Here is a 20,487-nt window from a genome sequence, read left to right as displayed (position 1 = left end):
TCCCCCTTCCTCTCCTCGCCTCTACGGTGCTCATCTTGTACAGTTTCGTACAGAACATTCGGTATAATGTTGGACCCACAGTAGCCTGTCTTAGCTTCCTGTCCCTACCCCTCTTTTTAAATCACTTCCCTGTGAATTTAACAGGAGCAAGAGTTGTGGGAGGAAGTGCAGTTAAAGGTGCATTCGCTGCTGTGGAGTCAGTCCACGGGGCTCACCTTCTTGCTTCCTCACTTACCGGCTGGGCAAACCATTTGTTACATAGCTCCTCACAGATTAAAGAAGATGACGCCTGTGTAGCACTTGGAACTCAGTACTGGGTCACACTGGGTGCTTGATAAGTCGGAGTTCTTAGGGCGACTGTTAGTGGCTGTGGCGGGTGAAGGGGTGTCCACTGCGGTGTCCGGTTCTCAGGGGCCCCCTCCTGCCTCCGCAGATCGACAGGGAGAAGCTGCATGGCTGCATCGATGTGGGGCTCTCGGTGATGTCTGTGAAGAAGTCATCCAAGTGCATAGACCTGGACACCGAGGAGCACATCTACCACCTGAAGGTGAGCCCCTCCCGGCTGCTGGCTCCAGGGCAGAGCTGCTTTATGTTGCAGTGTAGCACTCTTAACGGTGCCTTTTGAAGACTTCTGAATGTCCAGCCAACATGTAGACCTTCCCTATGAAAGTGTTTCTGATGGGCCCACACCGCTGGAGGTTTAGCATCCTTGTCTCCGCATCCCCCAATACCTCTTCGTAGTTATGGCAGTGATCAATGATAAAAACATCTTCATGTTTCCAAATACAGTATCATGTTTAGTGAAGAGCCATTTACCATAGGTTAAAATATGTTCCTTGAAACATAATATTTAATAGTTAGTCTGACTTACAACTTTGGCTAATTTTATATGGGTTCCATTAAATTTCTCATATTGCATTGAATGCCAGGAATTTCCCCCTGAAGTGTGGGCCTCCAAACAGTACTTCTCAAAGCTGCTTAACTGCCTGCTGTCGTCTTCTCCTGCAAGTGGGAGAGATGGTTGAGAGCATAAGACGAGCTTCGGAGGTTCAGATGTGGTTCAATGCTTGACCTGGCTACTTACTCGCTCTTGGCCTTTGGCAAAGTATTTAATGTCTGAAGGCCTCAGTTTCCCACACCCCAAAATGGGAATTATTATAGGCCTCATGTAGAAAACTTGGCCTAATGCCTGGCCCATAGGAATCTCAATAAGTTTAGTTGTTATATATAAATATTAGGCAGGACCCAAATATTAGAAGTTAGAAAATGTTAAGACACTTTTTCTTACTTGGGCACATTATCTGGACTTGGCAGTGGGGGCTGAGTGTTGGCAGAGTAAAAGCATGAGATTATGAGCTCCCTGTCCTCCCATAGCCTGTATGTGTGTGGTGCTTGGGCAAATAGACATGTAACATATACATGTGACCCATTGACCACACAAGACAGTCAAGTCCATTCTGCTTCCTAGCCCAGGGCCCTCTCCCTGTGGGTACGGTGAATTGTGTAAAGCAGGGTTTCTTACCCTCAGCGCTAGTGACATGGTGGGCTGGAGGTTCTTTGCCGTGGGGGCCTGTCCTGTGCATTGCAGGATGTCGAGTGGCCTCCCTGGCCTCTAGATGTTGGTAACAACCCCCTCCAGTTATGACAACCAAAAAAATTCTCCAGATATCACCAGTGTCCCTGGGGGGAGGGGCAATCCACCCCTGGCTGAGAACAACTGGTGTGAAGTAAAGGAAGCAGAGACATAATCTTTAAAAGAAGCTTTAAGAAAAAATATTTTCGCCACCCCCACTTAAATGGTCAATCTTCTTTACAATAATTTAGGTCATTTCTCCTTGTACTTCAGTGACTCTTAGTTCTGTGTTTTGACACGGCCAGGAAATTATAGGTTCTTGTTCATCCACTATTCTAGTTTACCAAATAAAAGTGATTTCTAATTCCTAATTTTTAAAGAACTAGAATGCCTGAAGACACATGACATGCTAATATCATGACAACACAGTTTCATACTTCTCTGAGTTGATTCCGCTGAAGTTCTGTTTGTGCTTCTTGCTCATTCTCTTGAACATGAGCTGTGACTGTCAGTGTAGGTACGTGTAGTTATCAGAAGGTCCTACTCAGTAGCCTTAGGCAGGCAGTTCTAAATGTGGGCCATCCAGTGCCGCGCTCTTATTTTATGGATGAGGGATCTGGTAGCAGAGTGACTTGGCTGTCCACCCACAGTCCTAGAACTACTTGAGGGGCTGAAACAGAACCCTGGTCCATTGTTTAACAAAGTGCTTTTTATTCTTCTGCTCTGTTTAACCAATACAAAATGAGTCCAGATGAACACTTTGGGCACTGATTTTCAAGGGCCTCTGAGGGCAGATCGGTGCACAGGATGACGTAGATTCACACCTGGGAAATGAAATCTATTTCAAGGACATAATTTAGGGGCGATGGAGAGATGAGCCTGTTTGTATTGCTTCTTCCTGTGCATGACACATCCAAGAGCACTTAGAGAGGTTTTAAGTCTTGCACATACTTCTAATAACACAACAAACGTAAGAGCCAACCTACCATTTCCCATGTGAATGATGCAGCTGACATTTATTTCCACATCCTTGCTCTCAGCAGTGGCATTTGTAAAGATTTTAACAGCATTGACCTAAATTTTTCTTCTTAGAAGTGAACCTACCACACATCCTTTGGGGGTATTATAAATTGTTACTTTATGAGTCTGTGTTCTAATATACAAGAATCTATCATTTTTCATTTTGGAAATATTTAATATACTCTCACACACCCACAAAAATATTGACTATTAAGAAATGCCTATGCTGCGTAGGTGTTTGTAATATTTTTTGTAGTACTTTTATGAACATTTGAAGTGTTTTATAATAAAAATACTATTTATAAACTTTTTTATGGAAATTAGGTATTAATAGATATTCATTTATGGAGAGAATAGCTAATAGTTTTTTTAAAGTATATTGATTTTTGCCCAGCTGGTGAACGTTGATCTATGAACCAGGAGGTCATGGTTCGATTCCCCGTCAGGGTACAAGCTGGGGTTGTGGGCTCAATTCCCAGTGCAGGAGGACGGGGGTGGAGTGGGGAGTAGGGGGGAGTGGGAGGGGCGTGCAGGAGGCAGCAGATCAATATTTCTCTCTCATCAATGTTTCTATCTGTCTATTCTCCCTTCCTCTCTCTAAAATCAATAAAAATATATTTTTAAAAAGAATATTGATTTTTATTATTTTTTTATTTTTTTTTAAATATATTTTATTGATTTTTTACAGAGAGGAAGGGAGAGAGATAGAGAGTTAGAAACATCGATGAGAGAGAAACATCGATCAGCTGCCTCCTGCACATCTCCTACTGGGGATATGCCCGCAACCCAGGTACATGCCCTTGACCGGAATCGAACCTGGGACCTTTCAGTCCTCAGGCCGACGCTCTATCCACTGAGCCAAACTGGTTTCGGCTAAAAAGAATATTGATTTTTAGAGAGAAAGGAAGGGAGAGGGAGAGAGAGAAACATCTCTGTGAGAGTGCAATATTGATTGGCTGCCTCCTGCACACTCCCTGCTGGGGATCAAGCCCACAACCCAGTAGGGGGTGTGCAGGAGGCATCCAATCATGGGAAATTGAACCAGCAACCTCCTGATACATGGGACGATGCCCAACTAACTGAGCCACACCGGCCAGGGCAAGAATAACTAAATGTTTGTGTGTGTGAGTTTGAAAAACCCTGGAAATCACCAATAATACTTTATCAGACTTTTTCTATTTCTGAGAGCAGGAGTAATGTTCTTTTAAATAACCTTTACATTCATTAACATATTCCTCAGCAATGGATCCTCTGACAGAGGTTTACAAAGATAAATATTTTAGGAAGAATTTACTAAGTCATTCCAGTTCAGAGAAGATTGATCTGAAAAGTCCAAATTATGAAAGAGTTTAAAAAGAAAACAGTGTGGCCTTAACCGGTTTGGCTCAGTGGATAGAGCTTCGGCCTGCTGATGCAAGGGTCCCAGGGTCGATTCCGGTCAAGGGCATGTACCTTGGTTGCGGGCACATACCCAGTAGGGAGTGTGCAGGAGGCAGCCGATCGATGTTTCTCTCTCATCGATGTCTCTAACTCTCTATCCCTCTCCCTTCCTCTCTGTAAAAAAATAAAATATATTTTTTTTAAAAAGAAAAAAATCAGTGTGCTAATATATTCAGCAGGGATGGGATAAGCTGGGACACAGGACTTGGAAACGCTTTGAGACAGAGAAATATAAAGTTCAGTTTTATTTGTTGTTCACTATAACTGATACTGTTCTGCTTTCCTACTATTAGTGTAGCAGTTGGACCCTTTCATAGAAAACCTAAATGTATAGTTTACAAAACCATTTTTACTCTCTTTCCTGCTCAACTTGTCCCATAGTTCACATAATGTAAAGTAAGTCAGTAAGCTGGCATTTCTACATTTCTGCGTGCACCAGTAGATGCTCTGGAATGACGCTCTTGTTTCCTTCTGCCAACCGAACACAATGTAGGTCAAGTCAGATGACGTCTTCGACGAGTGGGTGTCCAAACTCCGCCACCATCGGATGTATCGTCAGAATGAGATCGCCATGTTTCCCCACGAAGTGAACCACTTCTTCCCGGGGCCCTCCGTCACAGACTCCGCGCCTGGGGTCTTGGACTCCCTCTCAAGTAGGAAGGTAATAATTTGCCAATAATGAACCTAACAAAGGGGTGGCTCTGGGTGGGGGAGTCCCCCTTGGGGAGGGGGCTGGGTCTGAGGAAGGAATGGTTGGAGGGGAGGAGCAGGGAAGCCTGAGCTGGTATTTAATGAGCCCCTTGGTCCCGTGAGTCACCAGGGCCAGGGAGCGTGTTCCCTCTGGGATGACAGCTGGAGAGTAGCGTGTGAAGAGGCACTTTATACCCTGAATGCTCCACCTTCCTCTTGACCAGCTTGACTTTGGTTTTCTTATCTGGTTGTAAAATGCAGTAGGTGCATTGATAGCCACGTGGGATTGCAAAGTCCCCCAACATTAATCGTGATTTTGATATGATTATCATTGGATAGAAGAACTGCAGTCCAAGGCCTCCTGGCCTGGCCGGGTGACAGCCAGAGCCAGGTTCTTCACTGGAGGGCTTTGCTAGAAGCTTCTTTCCCCACCAGGCAGGTGGCTTCCCTTAGGGACTATCCTTTGACCTTAGAGTGTTCCCACGGGCTCTGTCTTCATTTATACTGTGTTCTTGTCATCTGTGGAACAGCGTAGCAGTATATCAAAGCAGAACTCGTTTCAAACCGGAGGCAATTTATCCTTTTCCTGTGGAGAGATTCGCGTCCCATTGTGGTTGCAGTCTTCGGAGGACATGGAGCAGTGCTCGAAAGGTAGGGCGACTGGACACCTCGGCCTCTCTCCCTCCTTGATCTTGGATCGACCGGGTTCAGCATTGACACCTCGGGTGCACTTGCATCCCACCCATCACTGTCCGAACTCCCGCTCCTGTTTTGCTGATTGAGTTTGTACTAGTGATGAACAAAGAACACTCTCCTCATTGCCCGGGGGAGCGGAGGGTGGGGGAGGGGGGCATGCAGACAGCTTTTCTTTTCTGTCCTTCAAGTACTGATGCTGATTTCCACGTGGGCTTATTCAACCACAGCCTCCAGGGTGGGGTCTGCACACTGTCTGTTTGTTTAAATGCCAAAAAGGATTGAGAATCACTGTTCTAGAGGCGAGCAGAGACCCACACAAAACAGGTGTTCTCTGCCCTGGCTGCACATTAGAATAACCAAGAGTCTTTCAAAATGCAAGAGGACCCGTGCCCGGGCCACTCCCCCAAAGAATCTCTTTCAGTTGGTTTGGAGTAGGGCCCTGGCATCGCTGATTTTTTAAAGTTCCCTCAGTGATTCTAATAAGGAGCCAGGATGGACGACTCTTGCCATAGGCTGCTCAGCGTTCTCAACCACAATTAGCTAAGAATGGCCCAGGGGACTAAATAGCAGAATAGTCACCGTGGGGTTGTAGGTGTCCTGCTTCAATTGTTTGGGGGTGGGACTTGGACATTTAAACAGTTTCCCCAGTTGATTGTAAGGTGCAGCCAGGACTGAGAACCACTGTTAGAGAAAGGCACTGGGTGGTAGCCTTGAAAACCGCATTTGCTTCTGGTGAGTGATATTACCATGTAGGGCCATGTAGGCTTTGCCCTCTCAGTAAATACCACTCTCGAGCTTCACTGAGTAACAGTAGTCCGTGAAGTATCGTTCCAGGGGACGGACCAACAGCACTGGCCTGGCCTTTGAACTTAGAAACGCAGGGTCTCAGGCCCAACCCCGATAGTCTGAGTCAGAAACCGAGGTGGACCCCAGCGATCTGTGGTTGTACAGGTTCTCCGGGTGATTCTGCTGGCCCCAGACTTTGAGAGCCACTGTCTTTTTTTTTTAAAATATATTTTTTTTATTGATTTTTACAGAGAGGAAGGGAGAGGGATAGAGAGTTAGAAACATCGATGAGAGAGAAACATCCATCAGCTGCCTCCTGCACACCCCCTACTGGGGATGTACCCGCAACCAAGGTCCATGCCCTTGACCGGAATCGAACCTGGGACCCTTCAGTCCGCAGGCCGACGCTCTATCCACTGAGCAAAACCAGTCAGGGCAAGAGCCACTGTCTTAATGCATTTGGGCTTTGATTCCTCAGCAGACACAGCTGGTGTCACCCAGTAAACAGCAAATTGAGGACAATTTTTGAGTTAGTGACCCAGGAACTGGTCCGAGAATATCTTAGGTCCTCTTAGGCCAGTCTGCAGAAGTGCACCATTTAGCTTGTACCGGGTCCTTATAAGCGGACAGTGGTGCCCTGTTATTGCAATATTAGAAGTGATGATGATGATGGCTTAGTTTGTGCTTACAATGTGCCAGCACTCTAAAAGCGCACTGCATATATTAGCTCATTTAACTCACAACTGTGAGCTAGGTGTACAATTATCCCCACTTTCCAGATGAGAAAACTGAGGCATGAGCAGTTACATAGTTTGCCAGAGTCACAGTTCATGAAGTGCATTCACACGGAGGCAGCCTGGTTCTCCAGGGGCACACCTTTAACCACGACAGCCTCCTGCAGTGATGGCGAACCTATGACACACGTGTCAGAGGTGACACGCGAACTCATTTTTTTGGTTGATTTTTCTTTGTTAAATGGCATTTAAATATGTAAAATAAATATCAGAAATATAAATCTTTGTTTTACTATGGTTGCACATATCAAAAAATTTCTATATGTGACACGGCACCAGAGTTAAGTTAGGGTTTTTCAAAATGCTGACATGCCGAGCTCAAAAGGTTCGCCATCACTGGTCTACTGCCTCTCCTATAAAAGAGGAAGTCAAATTTCCTACCTAACAGGTGCACATCAGATACCAATAAATGAGAAAAGTAGCTGTGCTAGCACAGCGATGCCTAAATGCCAGATAAGTGCCCCTGAGCCGGCCTTTTGCTTTTCTCCCGCAGACCTGGCACACTGCCACTCCTACCTGGTGGAAATGAGCCAGCTCCTGCAGAGCATGGACGTCCTGCATCGGACGTATTCGGCGCCAGCTATCAACGCCATCCAGGTGAGCCAGGTCCCTCTTCTGTTTGCATCCTGGTGCTCTCCTGCTTCCCTTTCTCCTCCCCGCCTTTCACTAACAGTGGATGTTGTCTGGTCTGGTGCTTGGGCCAAGTTTAAGGGGATGGAGATGGTTACTTTGCTGTGCATTTTCCCCTATTGGTTGGTGGATCTTACTGTCTGTGCTCTCTTTCCCATTTTGAAACAAAGGGTGGAGCTTTTGAAAGTCCCAAAAAGGAGAAAAGATCGCACAGGAGGTGGCGGTCCCGAGCTATTGGCAAAGATGCTAAAGGAACACTACAGGTAACCACTGCTTCCCCAGGGGGCTGGCTCCTCCCCTGGCCCTTCTCCGCACGCCACGTGCTGGGGGCTGCTTGAACTCAAGTAGGAGCATAGAATAGACAGGTGAAGATTCTAATTATTCTATCAAATACCCTGTGCAGAGAGAGGAATTAGGTCACTGAGATTTTCTGGACACTAGGACAGGCATGTAATACTGGGTCAGGGAAATGGCATGAGGCTGGAGGGACTAGAGCCATTTCGAGGGCTTTGGCTTCTCATTCTTTAGTGCTTAGCCTGCCTGCTGGCTTCCCTGCTTGGGTAGGTGCTCTGACCCGCCTCTTCCGCTGCTGCTCAGTGGGTTCCTCAACCTCTGAGCCCACGGGCTGGAGTTTCTGGGAACAGCACATTGTGCAGATGCTCTTTTGCTTCTTGTCTCCAATTTTCCTGTCAGAGGTTTACTGCGTCACACTAGCTGCTGACTTTCCCAATGCATAGCTAAGCTGGAGCCCAAGATTTGTAGCTTGGCCACTGCATGTTAAATTGCAACAATATTCGGGTCCAGATAAATCAGAAAGTTACAGATAAGTCATCTGCTGTATTCTTGTAGACTCTTTGGTTCAAAGCACTTTATGGGTTGAACCTAAATACTTTCAAAGTGAAGAGTGATTTGTGTACAAATATGTGAGAAGTTAGTTCATTTTCTAGAAGCACCAGGGGCAAACAAAGAAAACATTTTTAAACCTATCCACTATTAACAAGCTAGACACTGGATGATTATTGCTGGGAGGAAGGAACTGAATATAATGAGGAAGAGCCCGGCAGCTTTAGCCATCATTTTCAACCTATGGCTTTAATGCTTCTATCATTTCCAGAGAATATATCGGTCTCCCCTTAACTGCAGTTTTGCTTTCTTTGGTTTTGGTTTTCCACAGTGAACCACAATCCAAAAACATGAAAAGGAAATTCTGAAAATAAACAATTCATACGTTTTAAATTGCCTGCCTATATGGTTCAGTATTATCCACAGTTTCAGGTGTCCATGGGGCCTTTTAACATATCCCCACAGATAAAGGCAGACTATATTATATGTGCTTTCTTACCCATTCTTTTTTAAATATATTTTATTGATTTTTTTAAAAAATATATTTTATTGATTTTTTACAGAGAGGAAGGGAGAGAGATAGAGAGCTAGAAACATCAATCAGCTGCCTCCTGCACATCTCCCATGGGGGATGTGCCCGCAACCCAGGTACATGCCCTTGACCGGAATCGAACCCGGGACCTTTCAGTCCGCAGGCTGACGCTCTATCCACTGAGCCAAACCGGTTTTGGCATTGATTTTTTTTTTTTTTACAGAGAGGAAGGGAGAGAGGGATAGAGAGCTAGAGACATCAATGAGAGAGAAACATCGATAAGCTGCCTCCTGCACACCCCCTACTGGGAATATGCCTGCAACCAAGGTATATGCCCTCGACCAGAATCGAACCTGGGACCCTTTAGTCCACAGGCCGAGCTCTTTCCACTGAGCCAAACCAGCTAGGCTCTTACCCATTATTTTAAAAAATTTTTTTATTGATTTCAGAGAGGAAGGGAGAGGGGGAAGGAGATAGAAACATCAATGATGAGAATCATTGATTGGCTGCCTCCTGTATGCCCCCTACTGGGGATCGAGCCCACAACCCAGGCATGTGCCCTGACCAGAGTCGAACCAGGACCCTTCAGTCTGCAAGCCCATGCTCAACCACTGAACCAAACTAGTTAGGGCTTTCACCCATTTTTATTTTTGCAAGAAGCCAGTACAACTTGTGGTAGAAAGTGCTTTCCTGAATTTTCATTTATTTTTCTTATGAGTAATCATTCAATAGTAAGACTTTCCTACATATTGACCTTTTCTTACTACTTTCCAATCTTAAAAACAAGTAAATTTTCTGAGCAATTTGCATCTCTAAAGAAATATCTCCTTTTGGTGTTACTTTAGGTCCCTAAACCTTTTGGTGGCCCACAAAGACTGCATTCTTCCAATCCTAATTTGTCAACACTAGATTTTGGAGAAGAGAAAAATAATTCTGATGGCTCTGAAACCTCATCTGAATTTTCTAAAATGCAAGAAGATCTGTGTCATATTGCCCATAAAGGTACGTGTTTAATGAAAATATTAAGCGCATGTCTGAATGTGGGCTATCCTTGGAGAAGGACCTCGATTGGTTAATTTCCTGATCTTTTGAGATTTTAGGCAACCCATTTTTTTTTAAATTTCCCTAAGAAGTGTCTGTTAAACTTATTAGGGGAGATAGTGAGAGCATTAGATATGATTTAAAAGCTGAGTAATTTATATGCTGCTGATAGGGATGTAAATTGGTACTTTAAAAAAAATCTGCCTATTAAGCAACTCCACTTTAAAGAATTCATTTGTAGGAATTAACTTAAAATTTATTCAAATAAAGATATTCATTTTAGCATTGTTTATCACATCAAAAACTAGGAATAAATGTTCAACATCACTAGCTAGTAGGAAATGCAAATTAAAACCATGATATTACCACGCACCTATAAGAATAGCTAATGTTAAAAAAAATAAAATACTGATAGTACCAAATGCTGGTGGCAATGCAATATGATATAGCCACTCTGGACAGAAGTTTGGCAATTTTATATAAAAATAAACACACCATGCAATCCAACATTCACATTCCTGGGCATTTATCCCAGAGAAAATGTACACTTAACTCCACACAAATACCTTTACACACGCATTCAAAGCAAGTTTATTTGTATTAGCCAAAAACTGGAACAACCCAAATGTTCTTCAACAGATGAATGGTTAAACAAACTATGGTATATCCATACAGTGGAATACTACTCAGCTATGACAGGGAGTAGACTTTGGTTATACATGAGTTGAAGGAACCTCAGGGGCATTATGCTGACTGAAAATACTCAATCTCAAAAGGTTGCATAGTGTATGATTCCACTTGCTAACACTTTTGATGTGATAAAATTACAGAGATGGAGAAGAGATTAATGGTTGCCCAAGGTTACAGATAAGGAGGAGAGAAAGGGGGAAAGTATGGGTGTGATTATAAAGAAGTAGCAAGAGGGATCTTGGTGGTGATGAATAGTTCTGTGTCCTGATTCTGATGGTGGCTCCACAAATCTACACAAATGACAAAATTACATTGACTCATATTTACACAAATATACATAAACAAGAGCATGTAAAATGGTGAAATCTGAGTAAGAGCAGTCAATCCCAATGTCAATTCCCCGGTTTTGATATTGTACCATAATTACGTACGATATTACACTGTGGGAAATTGGATGTAGGGTACCCAGGACTTCTCTGTACTGTTTTTGCCACTTCCTATGAGTCTATAATGACTTCAAAATTGAAAAGTAAAAATAAATTAGAGGTCACTTAAATGCCCCAAACAGAGGGACTGTATTTTTTTAATATAATATAATCATATGATAGGATAGTCAATAGCCTAATAATAATAATAATAATAATAATAATAATAATAGCTTATTTTGAGCTCAGGGCTGTCTGTCAGGTAGTTGCTAAGCACTTTTCTTGCATTGTATTTCATTTAATTCTAGCAACAACCTAGGGAGTAGGTGTTAGTGTAACCTCCATTACACAGGTAAGAAACTGGAGGCTTGGAGAAGAACTTCCTGCAGGTCACATGGTAGAAAATAGCCAATTTGAGAGTTGAATCCTCACCCGCCTGACCCCAGAGTCTGTACTCCTCACCTGGCTGCTCACTGCCCTTTCATGGGGTAGCGAGGGCTATTTTCATAGAGACAGGAAGGAAGTAGTTCATAGCATATCAGTGAGTAAAAATGCAAGGTCACAAAACAATCTATAGGTATGATCCCATTTTTTTCAGAAAAAAATAAACTATATAAACCTGGTGTGTATAGGCATGCTCAAAATGGATGAATGGATATACACCAGCATTTTCATGATGGAGGCTGAGATGTAACACTTATTATCTTCTTTGTTTATCTTTTCTAAATTTCATATATTAATCGTTTTTAAAGAAGAAAATAGGTTAAATATTTTTAAATAGGAGGGCTGTGCTTGCAGTAGGAAATAAGACTTTCCCTCTATGTTTTTAAAAATATTTTTATTGGTTTTAGAGAGAGAGGAAGGGAGAGGGAGAGAGAGATAGAAGCATCAATGATGAGAGAGACTCATTGATCAGCTGCGTCCTACATGCCCCCTGCTGGAATTGAGCCCACAACTCGGGCATGTGTCCTGACCAGAATTAAACCGTGACCTTTTGGTTCCTGGGTTGATGCTCAACCACTGAGCCACACCAGCCAGGCAGACATTCTTTCTATTCCCTTGCTCTCCTGGACCAGTATTTCTCTTCTTCCCTGTTATTAATTACTTTAGCTCTCTTTTTTTCCTTAGTCTACAAACCTAAGACATGTTAGTTATGGGGAAGCCATGTCATGCTCTTTGCAGATTCCTACCTCAAACGCTTGCCCTCGCTCTCGCTGGAACTTTGTCAGCGTCTTGCAGTGCTGCAGTACGGTCCATCTGTGAAATGGGCAGAATTACCTGTCCTGACCCTTTAAAGCTCTTCTCCCCTCTCCCCCATGTGTCCTCTACTATTAAAGCATCAGTTATAATTAGGCATTGCATGTTAGGTTTTGCGGGAGGAATGCCTATAAAACACCTTTACTTTTTAATAATATGAACTGTCTTTTTAACAGTGGGAAATGCTGCCTCCCCGCAGAGGGAAATGCCTGCATTTTACCTACACGAGGAGGCTGCTCCTCAGCCGGAACAGGGTCCATTGATCCTGTTCTCCCGCAGAGGACTTGGCCCCGGGGCCATCTCTAATGGCCTTGGCCAGCTGCTCCTCTTTGGGGCTTTGTGAAAACCAGCTGGCTGCAGGGCTGCCACATACCTATGCGAGGTCAAGGTCCGTGCTCAGGAAAGGTGCAGGCACACTTACTCCACAACAGCTGGGGCCGTGGGGTTAGCGACAGTAAATTCCACAGGGAGCCTCATGAGCTGTGTTCCCTCCTGTGACCACTCAATTAAAACTCAACACAGGGAGAAACCAATATGGCGGCATAGGTAAACACCGGAAATTGCTGCCTCGTACAACCACTTCAAAAATACAACTAAAACACAAAACGGACATCATCCAGAACCATAGGAAGGCTGGCTGAGTGGAAATTCTACAACTAGGAGGAAAGAGAAAAGCACACTGAGACTCAGAGGAGGTGCGGAAGTAAAGTGCAGAGGTACAGAGGCACATGCGGAAAGGGCTGGCAACTGAGGACACGGTTGTCTTTTTCAATCAGGAGGGAGTCTCAAGCTCCCGACTGCTCTGAACTACAGTTCAGGCGAGTCTCTGGGGACCCAGACTCATACGGGGAGAAACTGGACTGGCATCGGGCGGAACTCGAGGGCGGCTTTCTCTCAGAGGTGCTTGCAGCGATTACCTCTTAGGGTAGGACTGAGGATCAGCCATAGCTGTTTGCTCCGCCCTGTTGACTCCCTGAGACCCCACCCCACTCAAGCTGTGCACAGAGGCTTTTGCATATGAAAGGCCTGGCCCTTGGCAATCTGAAAATTACCTAACAAACTGCAGCTGGGTCAGAGAGACCCAGAACTTCCAAAAGAAGGCCAAAGGCTCCAGGCCCCACAGCAGCTTGCATTGCTTCACAGCTGGGCCTCATCTAGGCACCTCCAAACCCCAAGCAAAGAAGAGGAATCTGCAGATCTCTCCATAGCTCCTGCTGGGTAGCCTCAGGCAGAGGCTAAATTAGCACCTCCTTAGATCCAAGAGCCAGTTTACCCAGTGGTCAGAGTGGAACCATCCAGATTACAACTCCTCAGATCCATAAGGGACATACTCAGGGTGCAGACTCGGTGAGCACCAAAGCCCCATCGAAGCAAGTCTTGCCCCAGAAGGGTGTCTCCAGCACAGAAGTTCTCCCACTGTAGACACAGCTGATTCTCACAGGCAATTGGCTTGGAGGTCAATTCCTCCCAGTGATACCAACAACAATCAAGGCTTAACTACAACAAGACTTTGCACACAGCCCACAAAGGGGTGCAAAGATAGTGTAAGATAGGGTGTGAAGATAGTGTAAGGAGCCTCTGGGACAACTTCAAGCGTACCAACATCCGAATTATAGGGGTGCCAGAAGAAGAGAGAGAGCAAGATATTAAAAACCTATTTGAAGAAATAATGACAGAAAACTTCCCCTACCTGGTGAAAGAAATAGACTTACAAGTCCAGGAAGCGCAGAGAACCCCAAACAAAAGGAATCCAAAGAGGACCACACCAAGACACATCATAATTAAAATGCCAAGAGCAAAAGACAAAGAGAGAATCTTAAAAGCAGCAAGAGAAAGAAAGTCAGTTACCTACAAGGGAGTACCCATACGACTGTCAGCTGATTTCTCAACAGAAACCATGCAGGCCAGAAGGGAGTGGCAAGAAATATTCAAAGTGATGAATAGCAAGAACCTACAACCAAGATTACTTTATCCAGCAAAGTTATCATTCAGAATTGATGGTCAGATAAAAAGCTTCACAGATAAGAAAAAGCTAAAGGAGTTCATCACCACCAAACCAGTATTATATGAAATGCTGAAAGGTATCCTTTAAGAAGAGGAAGAAGAAGGTAAAGATACAAATTATGAACAACAAATACACATCTATCAACAAGTGAATCTAAAAATCAAGTGAATAAATAATCTGATGAACAGAATAAACTGGTGAATAGAATAGAATCGGGGGCATAGAAAGGGAATGGGCTGACTATTCTTGGGGGGGGGGATTTGGGGGGTGCGGGAAAAGACTGGACAAAAATCGTTCACCTATGGATGAGGACAGTGGAGGGGGGGTGTAAGGGCAGAGGGTGGGGTGGGAACCGGGTGGAGGGGAGCTATGGGGAGAAAAAAGAGGAACAACTGTAATAATCTGAACAATAAAGATTTAATTAAAAAAAAAAAACCTAAACAAAAACAAAAAACTCAACACAGGATCCCAGCCAGTGGTGCCCAGTGGTTAAGTGGTCATTTTCTAATGGTTTTGAGCTTATGGAGGCTTTGCATAAAAAGCCAAGTGTGTCACAATGATGTCATTTTCATCAATTAACAGTTAAAAGATATATATGGCTTAAAGCAAAATCAGACTATTTATCAAAACCAGACTATTAACCAAATTTAAGAATTTGGCATAAAAATCTGCTGGGCAATTGTATTTATGTAAATAATGGGTAAATAAAGTAGAACCATTTAATGAAATTACTCAGTGTGTTTACACTTAAAGAATCTTTTAGATAAAATATGGGTTAGAAAATGTTTTAAAACCATGGACATTCTGTGAGGTTTGGAAATTAGGGAATGCAGATTACAAAAGATGAAACCACCCCAGAAGAGTGGACTGCTTTAGGAGATATTTTAGGTATATTAACATTTTAAAGAAAATTCACCAAAATGTGGTTTTCATTAAACAGGGAAAGATAAACAATGTGTCCTACTATGGGTTGGATGCTATACAGTGGCACACTTCCTCTCTGTTTCCTTAGAGCAGTGATGGAGAACCTTTTGAGCTCGGCGTGTCAGCATTTTGAAAAACCCTAACTTTGGTGCCGTGTCACGTATAGAAATTTTTTGATCTTTGCAACCATAGTAAAACAAAGACTTATATTTTTGATACTTATTTTATATATTTAAATGCCATTTAACAAAGAAAAATCAACCAAAAAAATGAGTTCGCATGTCACCTCTGACACGCGTGTCATAGGTTCGCCATCTCTGCCTTAGAGCATTCTTGAGATATGGGCACTCTGCACACATGCAGATGTGGAAACTGAGGATTTGTCCAACATCTGAACAGTAACTAAGTGGTAGAGTGGGATGTTGGCTCCTGTTTGCCTTGTTACAAACTTCCTTAACCTCGTACCAGACTGCCACCAGGGAGGTGATGTCTGTGATTTGCATGTCTTCCTCAAGTACTTATTCTTTTCTGAGAAACTTCTAGAGAAGGGGCATTTTAAAAAATAGAGCTCAGGTAAATTAAGAGAATGGGTGTCCTTCAGTACCAGCCTTGGCTATCCAAACATGCTGTCTATACTCTCACCACTGAACTCAGTAGGAGATAGCATGGACCTAGCTGGCCTGGCTCAGTGTTTGAGTGTTGGCCTATGAACCAGGAGGTCATGGTTCAATTCCTGGTCAAGGCACATGCCCGGGTAGTGGGCTCAATCCCCAGTGTGGGGTGTGCAGGAGGCAGCTAATCAGTGTTTCTCTCTCATCATTGATGTTTCTGTCTATCTATCCCACCCCCTTCCTCTCTGAAATCAATAAAAAATATATTGAGGGGGAAAAAAGACAGTATGGAAGCTGGCAGAAACGGGAAAGGTAGAGATCACTACGTCAACTGCATGATGCTTATGGCATTCCATTTTGTCAGAAGGCCAACTTGTGTCCACTCTCTCAGTACAGTGAGGGGGTGTGAGAAATGGCTAAAGACAGCCTGGGGAAAAGATGAGTGAACAGAGACGCCGTAATTGCCTTCCAGGAAGAGGCCAATGAGGAGACACCGGGGTAAATGTCAACGTAGGAGCACAAAGGACTTTATTACCCCAGAGGAGCGGACTGCTTTATGAGACAGCAAATGCTCTGAGAAGCATGGGCCACAGGCCTTGTGACCAGGAGGTGCTGGTGCTTCTATGTGGCAGTGACCTTCCTGGTCTGTGAGGTTCTTTGTAGTTGAGCATCTAAGACTTTCCATGTGGTCTCGTTCATTATCAGATATCCATAGGTGTGCTACACCAGTTTCTTTCTTTTTCTTTTTCTCTAGCATCATGTTAGAAATTAGTAAGAGAACACTCCTGTCACAGGGAATATTCCTGACCTCTGAGATTCTTAACGATTAATACAAAGATGATCTCCTGTGAGCAGCCTTTAACCACTGCTCTGTGTGCTGGGTCAGGAGACTGCTGTAAAGCACTGTATTATTGTCCTCTGAGTGGGCCTCAGCAGTCATTTAAGAAATTTAGTGCATGGGGATCTGGTCTTCTAGATCACTTTGCCAGGTGGCTTTGACCTTAAAATTAAATATGGTGACTATATGAGTTTCTTTTGGCTTAGTTAGTGTCCACCACAGTCTTGTCCGCTATACATTTTGAACCAAAAGGTGTGTGTTCTGCCAAGTTAAAAATTGTGATAGGAATCTTGTAGCTTGGTTGACTGCCTAGCTTTAGTGCAGGCCTCTGGAAGCCAGAGAACTGATTAGCAAAGTGGCAGCCAGCCGAGTGTCACATTTATTTAATTTAGAGCAATAAATAGGACAGTGAAAAAAATTGTAACGAATGCTAACTAGATTTATTGTGGTGATCATTTTGCAATGTGTACAAATATCGAACCATTTTGTTGTACACCTGAAACTAATGCTATCTTACCAATTATACCTCAATTTAAGAAATGACAGTGAAGCGGCACCCCCCAGGCACCCACTCAGCTGGGCGCCGGGTCCTGAGGAGGTGCAAAGGCGGGCAGTGCCTGTCTAATAGACATGAGATGCCGTTCTTAACTGTGGGGCTGTTGCTTTCCTGCTGAGGCTGCTCTTTTGCTGCTCAGTAGATTCTGGTCGATGCCACATTCATAGAACCTGTACCTGAATGCAGTTATTTATCGGTATTGTCCTGGCTAAAGACTGAAGAATCCTCCTGAAACTGCTGCTGCGTTTCAGGAGACTATCCACCACTTGCATTGTCCTGTTTTCTTTCCTCTCCATCACCATTACTGTTGCAATAACATTTATGATTCATTGTATGCTCTGCATTGGGTTAAGTGCATTATCTCAGTCAACCCCCTAACGATCTTACAAAGTAAATGCTATCATCGTCCCCATCCACACATGAGGTAACTGGAGTTCAGGTCCAAAGTCATTCAGGGAGTAAGGGATGGAGCTGGGAGGAACCCAGGGCTGGTGTGGGAGCCCACACTGTTGGTCACTCTGTTGTGCTGCCCATTATTCTGCTTTAATCAAATCCTTTAAATCAAAGAGCCGACGTTATTAGAAATTGTAGTACCTGTTGATGCTTGACCTCGGTCATATGTAGAGAGAAGCACCATAGTGTGTGTGTGTGTGTGTGTGTGTGTGTGTGTGTGTGTGTTTAGACAGATTGCTTATTTGTACTATGACTTTGTGAAGATGCTCTAAGTCTATCATTAAACACCGCAACTGCAGACAAGTTCAGTGACAATCTAGAGAAAGGGTCCATGGTCCTTGTGGCTTTGAAATGAAGGAAGTCATTCTGTGATACTAAATAGGCCACTCTTGAACAGCAATACCTCTAAAAATGCAACCCGTGGAATTCAATGATATGCCAGGACACTTGAGCAGAAATATGTCTCTTCCTTCTTCCTGCCCTTCTAAGGCAAAGTATAATCAAAGAGCTTGGAAAGATATATCCATTATCAATAGTTTAGATGACAGTTTTCTCATTCGTAGGAGGTAATTTGTACATTCTGTGATCAACATCTGCTGAATTTTTTTGTCGTATGTGTTAATGGTTTTTAAAACATCAGCTCAGGCATCTGCTAAGCTCTCTTTACACCCAAATGCTCACTGAAGTGAGCAGAGTAGCCAACTGACAGGTTAAGGGTGGGAGTTCTGGATAAAGCAGCGGGAAAGACTAACAAGGAAGAAGGTAGGTAACACCTTATGCATTTTGAAATAATTTCAAACTCACAGACAAGTTGCAAGAACAATACAAATAACTCCCATATATACTTTACTCAAACTCACCATTTTTAATATTTTGCCGCATTTATTTTATCTCTTTTGACACACATCCAATTACACATGTGCTTATTTTTCTGAACTGTGTGAGGCGGAATCATGTCATGTCTTTCTTATGCCTTCATACCGCAGTGTGGATTTCCTAAGGATAGGGATATCCTTAACCACAGTTCAGGCATGAAATCCAGGAAATTTAGCATTGAAACAGTACTGTTACCTATACCTTCCATATTCAAATGTTGTCAGTCATCCTGGTGATACCCTTTAATAGCACTTTTCCCCTTTAATATAGGATCTAGGCCAGTGATGGCAACCTTTTGAGCTCGGCATGTCAGCATTTTGAAAAACCCTAACTTAACTCTGGTGCCATGTCACATATAGAAATTTTTTGATCTTTGCAACCATAGTAAAACGAAGACTTATATTTTTGATATTTATTTTATATATTTAAATGCCATTTAACAAAGAAAAATCAACCAAAAAATGAGTTCACATGTCACCTCTGACACGCGTGTCATAGGTTCGCCATCACTGATCTAGGCCGTGATCATATATTGGGTGTAATTGTTGTGCCTGTTTAGTCTCCTTTAACCAGGGTCAGTTCCTCAGCCCCTCTCTTTGATTAAACTGACATATAGGCCAAATTTTAATAATAGGATGTTCCTTATTTGGGCTTGTCTGCTGCTTCCTCATGATCAGATTCAGATTGTCTGTCCCCGGTTGGCATATAACAAAAAGGACATTGTGTCTTTTCAGGGTATTTCACCCCAAATAACACCAAGCCCATCTGACTCTCACCAGTGATTAATTTTGGTCACCAATTAAGGTGCTATCTGCTTTCCCTATTGCATTGTTACTGTTGTTATCCTGAAAACCAGTAAGCTTTGTTTTCAAACATTTCAATCTTTGGAGATACAAACAAAACTAAATATTAATAAGAATCCAGAAGTATAGTTCTTTCAAGTGTCAAAACTTCTTGATGATAAGTCATAAAATTATGGAATTTTATAGTGGGTAGGGGCTTTGGAATTGCAAATGTGATTTAAAAAATTTAATAGACTGTATTTTTCAGAACAATTTTAGGTTCACAGCAAAATTGTGCTTATAAACTATAGGTTTTTCATATACTCCCCCCCCACACACACACACACACAGCCTCCCCCACTATCAGCATCCCTCCAGAGTGGTCCCTTTGTTACAGTCATTAAACCTACATTAAAACAGCATTATCACCCAGAGTCCATAGCTTAGGTTCGGGTTCACTCTGAGTGTTGTACATTCCAGATGTGTTTTCAAAAAGTCAATTTAGAGATGACTTTCCTGCACTCTATATATTCAGGGCTATTACTTTTCTAAGTTCTCTTATAAGAAATACATCTCTCTGTATCTCATTTTTAATGATACCTCTTCTTTCATTCCTTTTTATAATAATTATATCTTTATAGTTTACTTCACTTTAAGGTCGGCTTTTAATACCATCTCAACGGAGAGAGAGAAGCTGAAGCAGCTGCTGGAGCAGGACGCCGCGTCCCCCTCCGCGCAGGTCATTGGTCTGAAGCGTGCCCTGTCATCCGTAAGTGCCATGTCTGTGTCCACAAACACCTGACAGTGCGGCCAGGCTCCTGAATTTTCTAGTTTCCATCTCCGTGGTTGTGTAGAAAATTCATGAGAAAACCAAACAAATTATCCAAATTATATTCTAGTCTTTCATCAGATCTGCTTATTCTAAAGACCCAAACGAAGCCTACCCCAAATCTTAGTAGCCAGTATTTCACTGAGCATAAGATATACTTCATGTTTGGTTTCCTCCTCTTTATCTTGACTCTTCT

The 20,487-nt window shown here is 43.2% G+C and overlaps 1 protein-coding gene across 2 annotated transcripts in view; it reads left to right on the top strand.

The window, feature by feature from the left end:
* Positions 1 to 20,487, top strand: part of OSBPL3 (oxysterol binding protein like 3) — a 162,851-nt gene that overhangs the window by 104,265 nt on the left and 38,099 nt on the right. Inside the window, exons 8-14 of one of the 2 annotated variants that reach the window (XM_081102192.1) lie at positions 434 to 547; positions 4,527 to 4,694; positions 5,254 to 5,374; positions 7,493 to 7,596; positions 7,800 to 7,892; positions 9,850 to 10,006; positions 20,104 to 20,231. In XM_081102192.1, the coding sequence (XP_080958318.1) occupies positions 434 to 547; positions 4,527 to 4,694; positions 5,254 to 5,374; positions 7,493 to 7,596; positions 7,800 to 7,892; positions 9,850 to 10,006; positions 20,104 to 20,231 (885 nt within the window). The remainder of the gene's footprint in view (positions 1 to 433; positions 548 to 4,526; positions 4,695 to 5,253; positions 5,375 to 7,492; positions 7,597 to 7,799; positions 7,893 to 9,849; positions 10,007 to 20,103; positions 20,232 to 20,487) is intronic. The other variant, XR_013996587.1, reaches the window with a different exon arrangement.

This window comes from Myotis nattereri (genome assembly GCF_964212035.1).
Source record: "Myotis nattereri genome assembly, chromosome: 11".
NCBI classification, from domain to species: Eukaryota; Metazoa; Chordata; class Mammalia; order Chiroptera; family Vespertilionidae; genus Myotis; species Myotis nattereri.
This window is presented reverse-complemented; position numbering and strand designations above follow the sequence as displayed.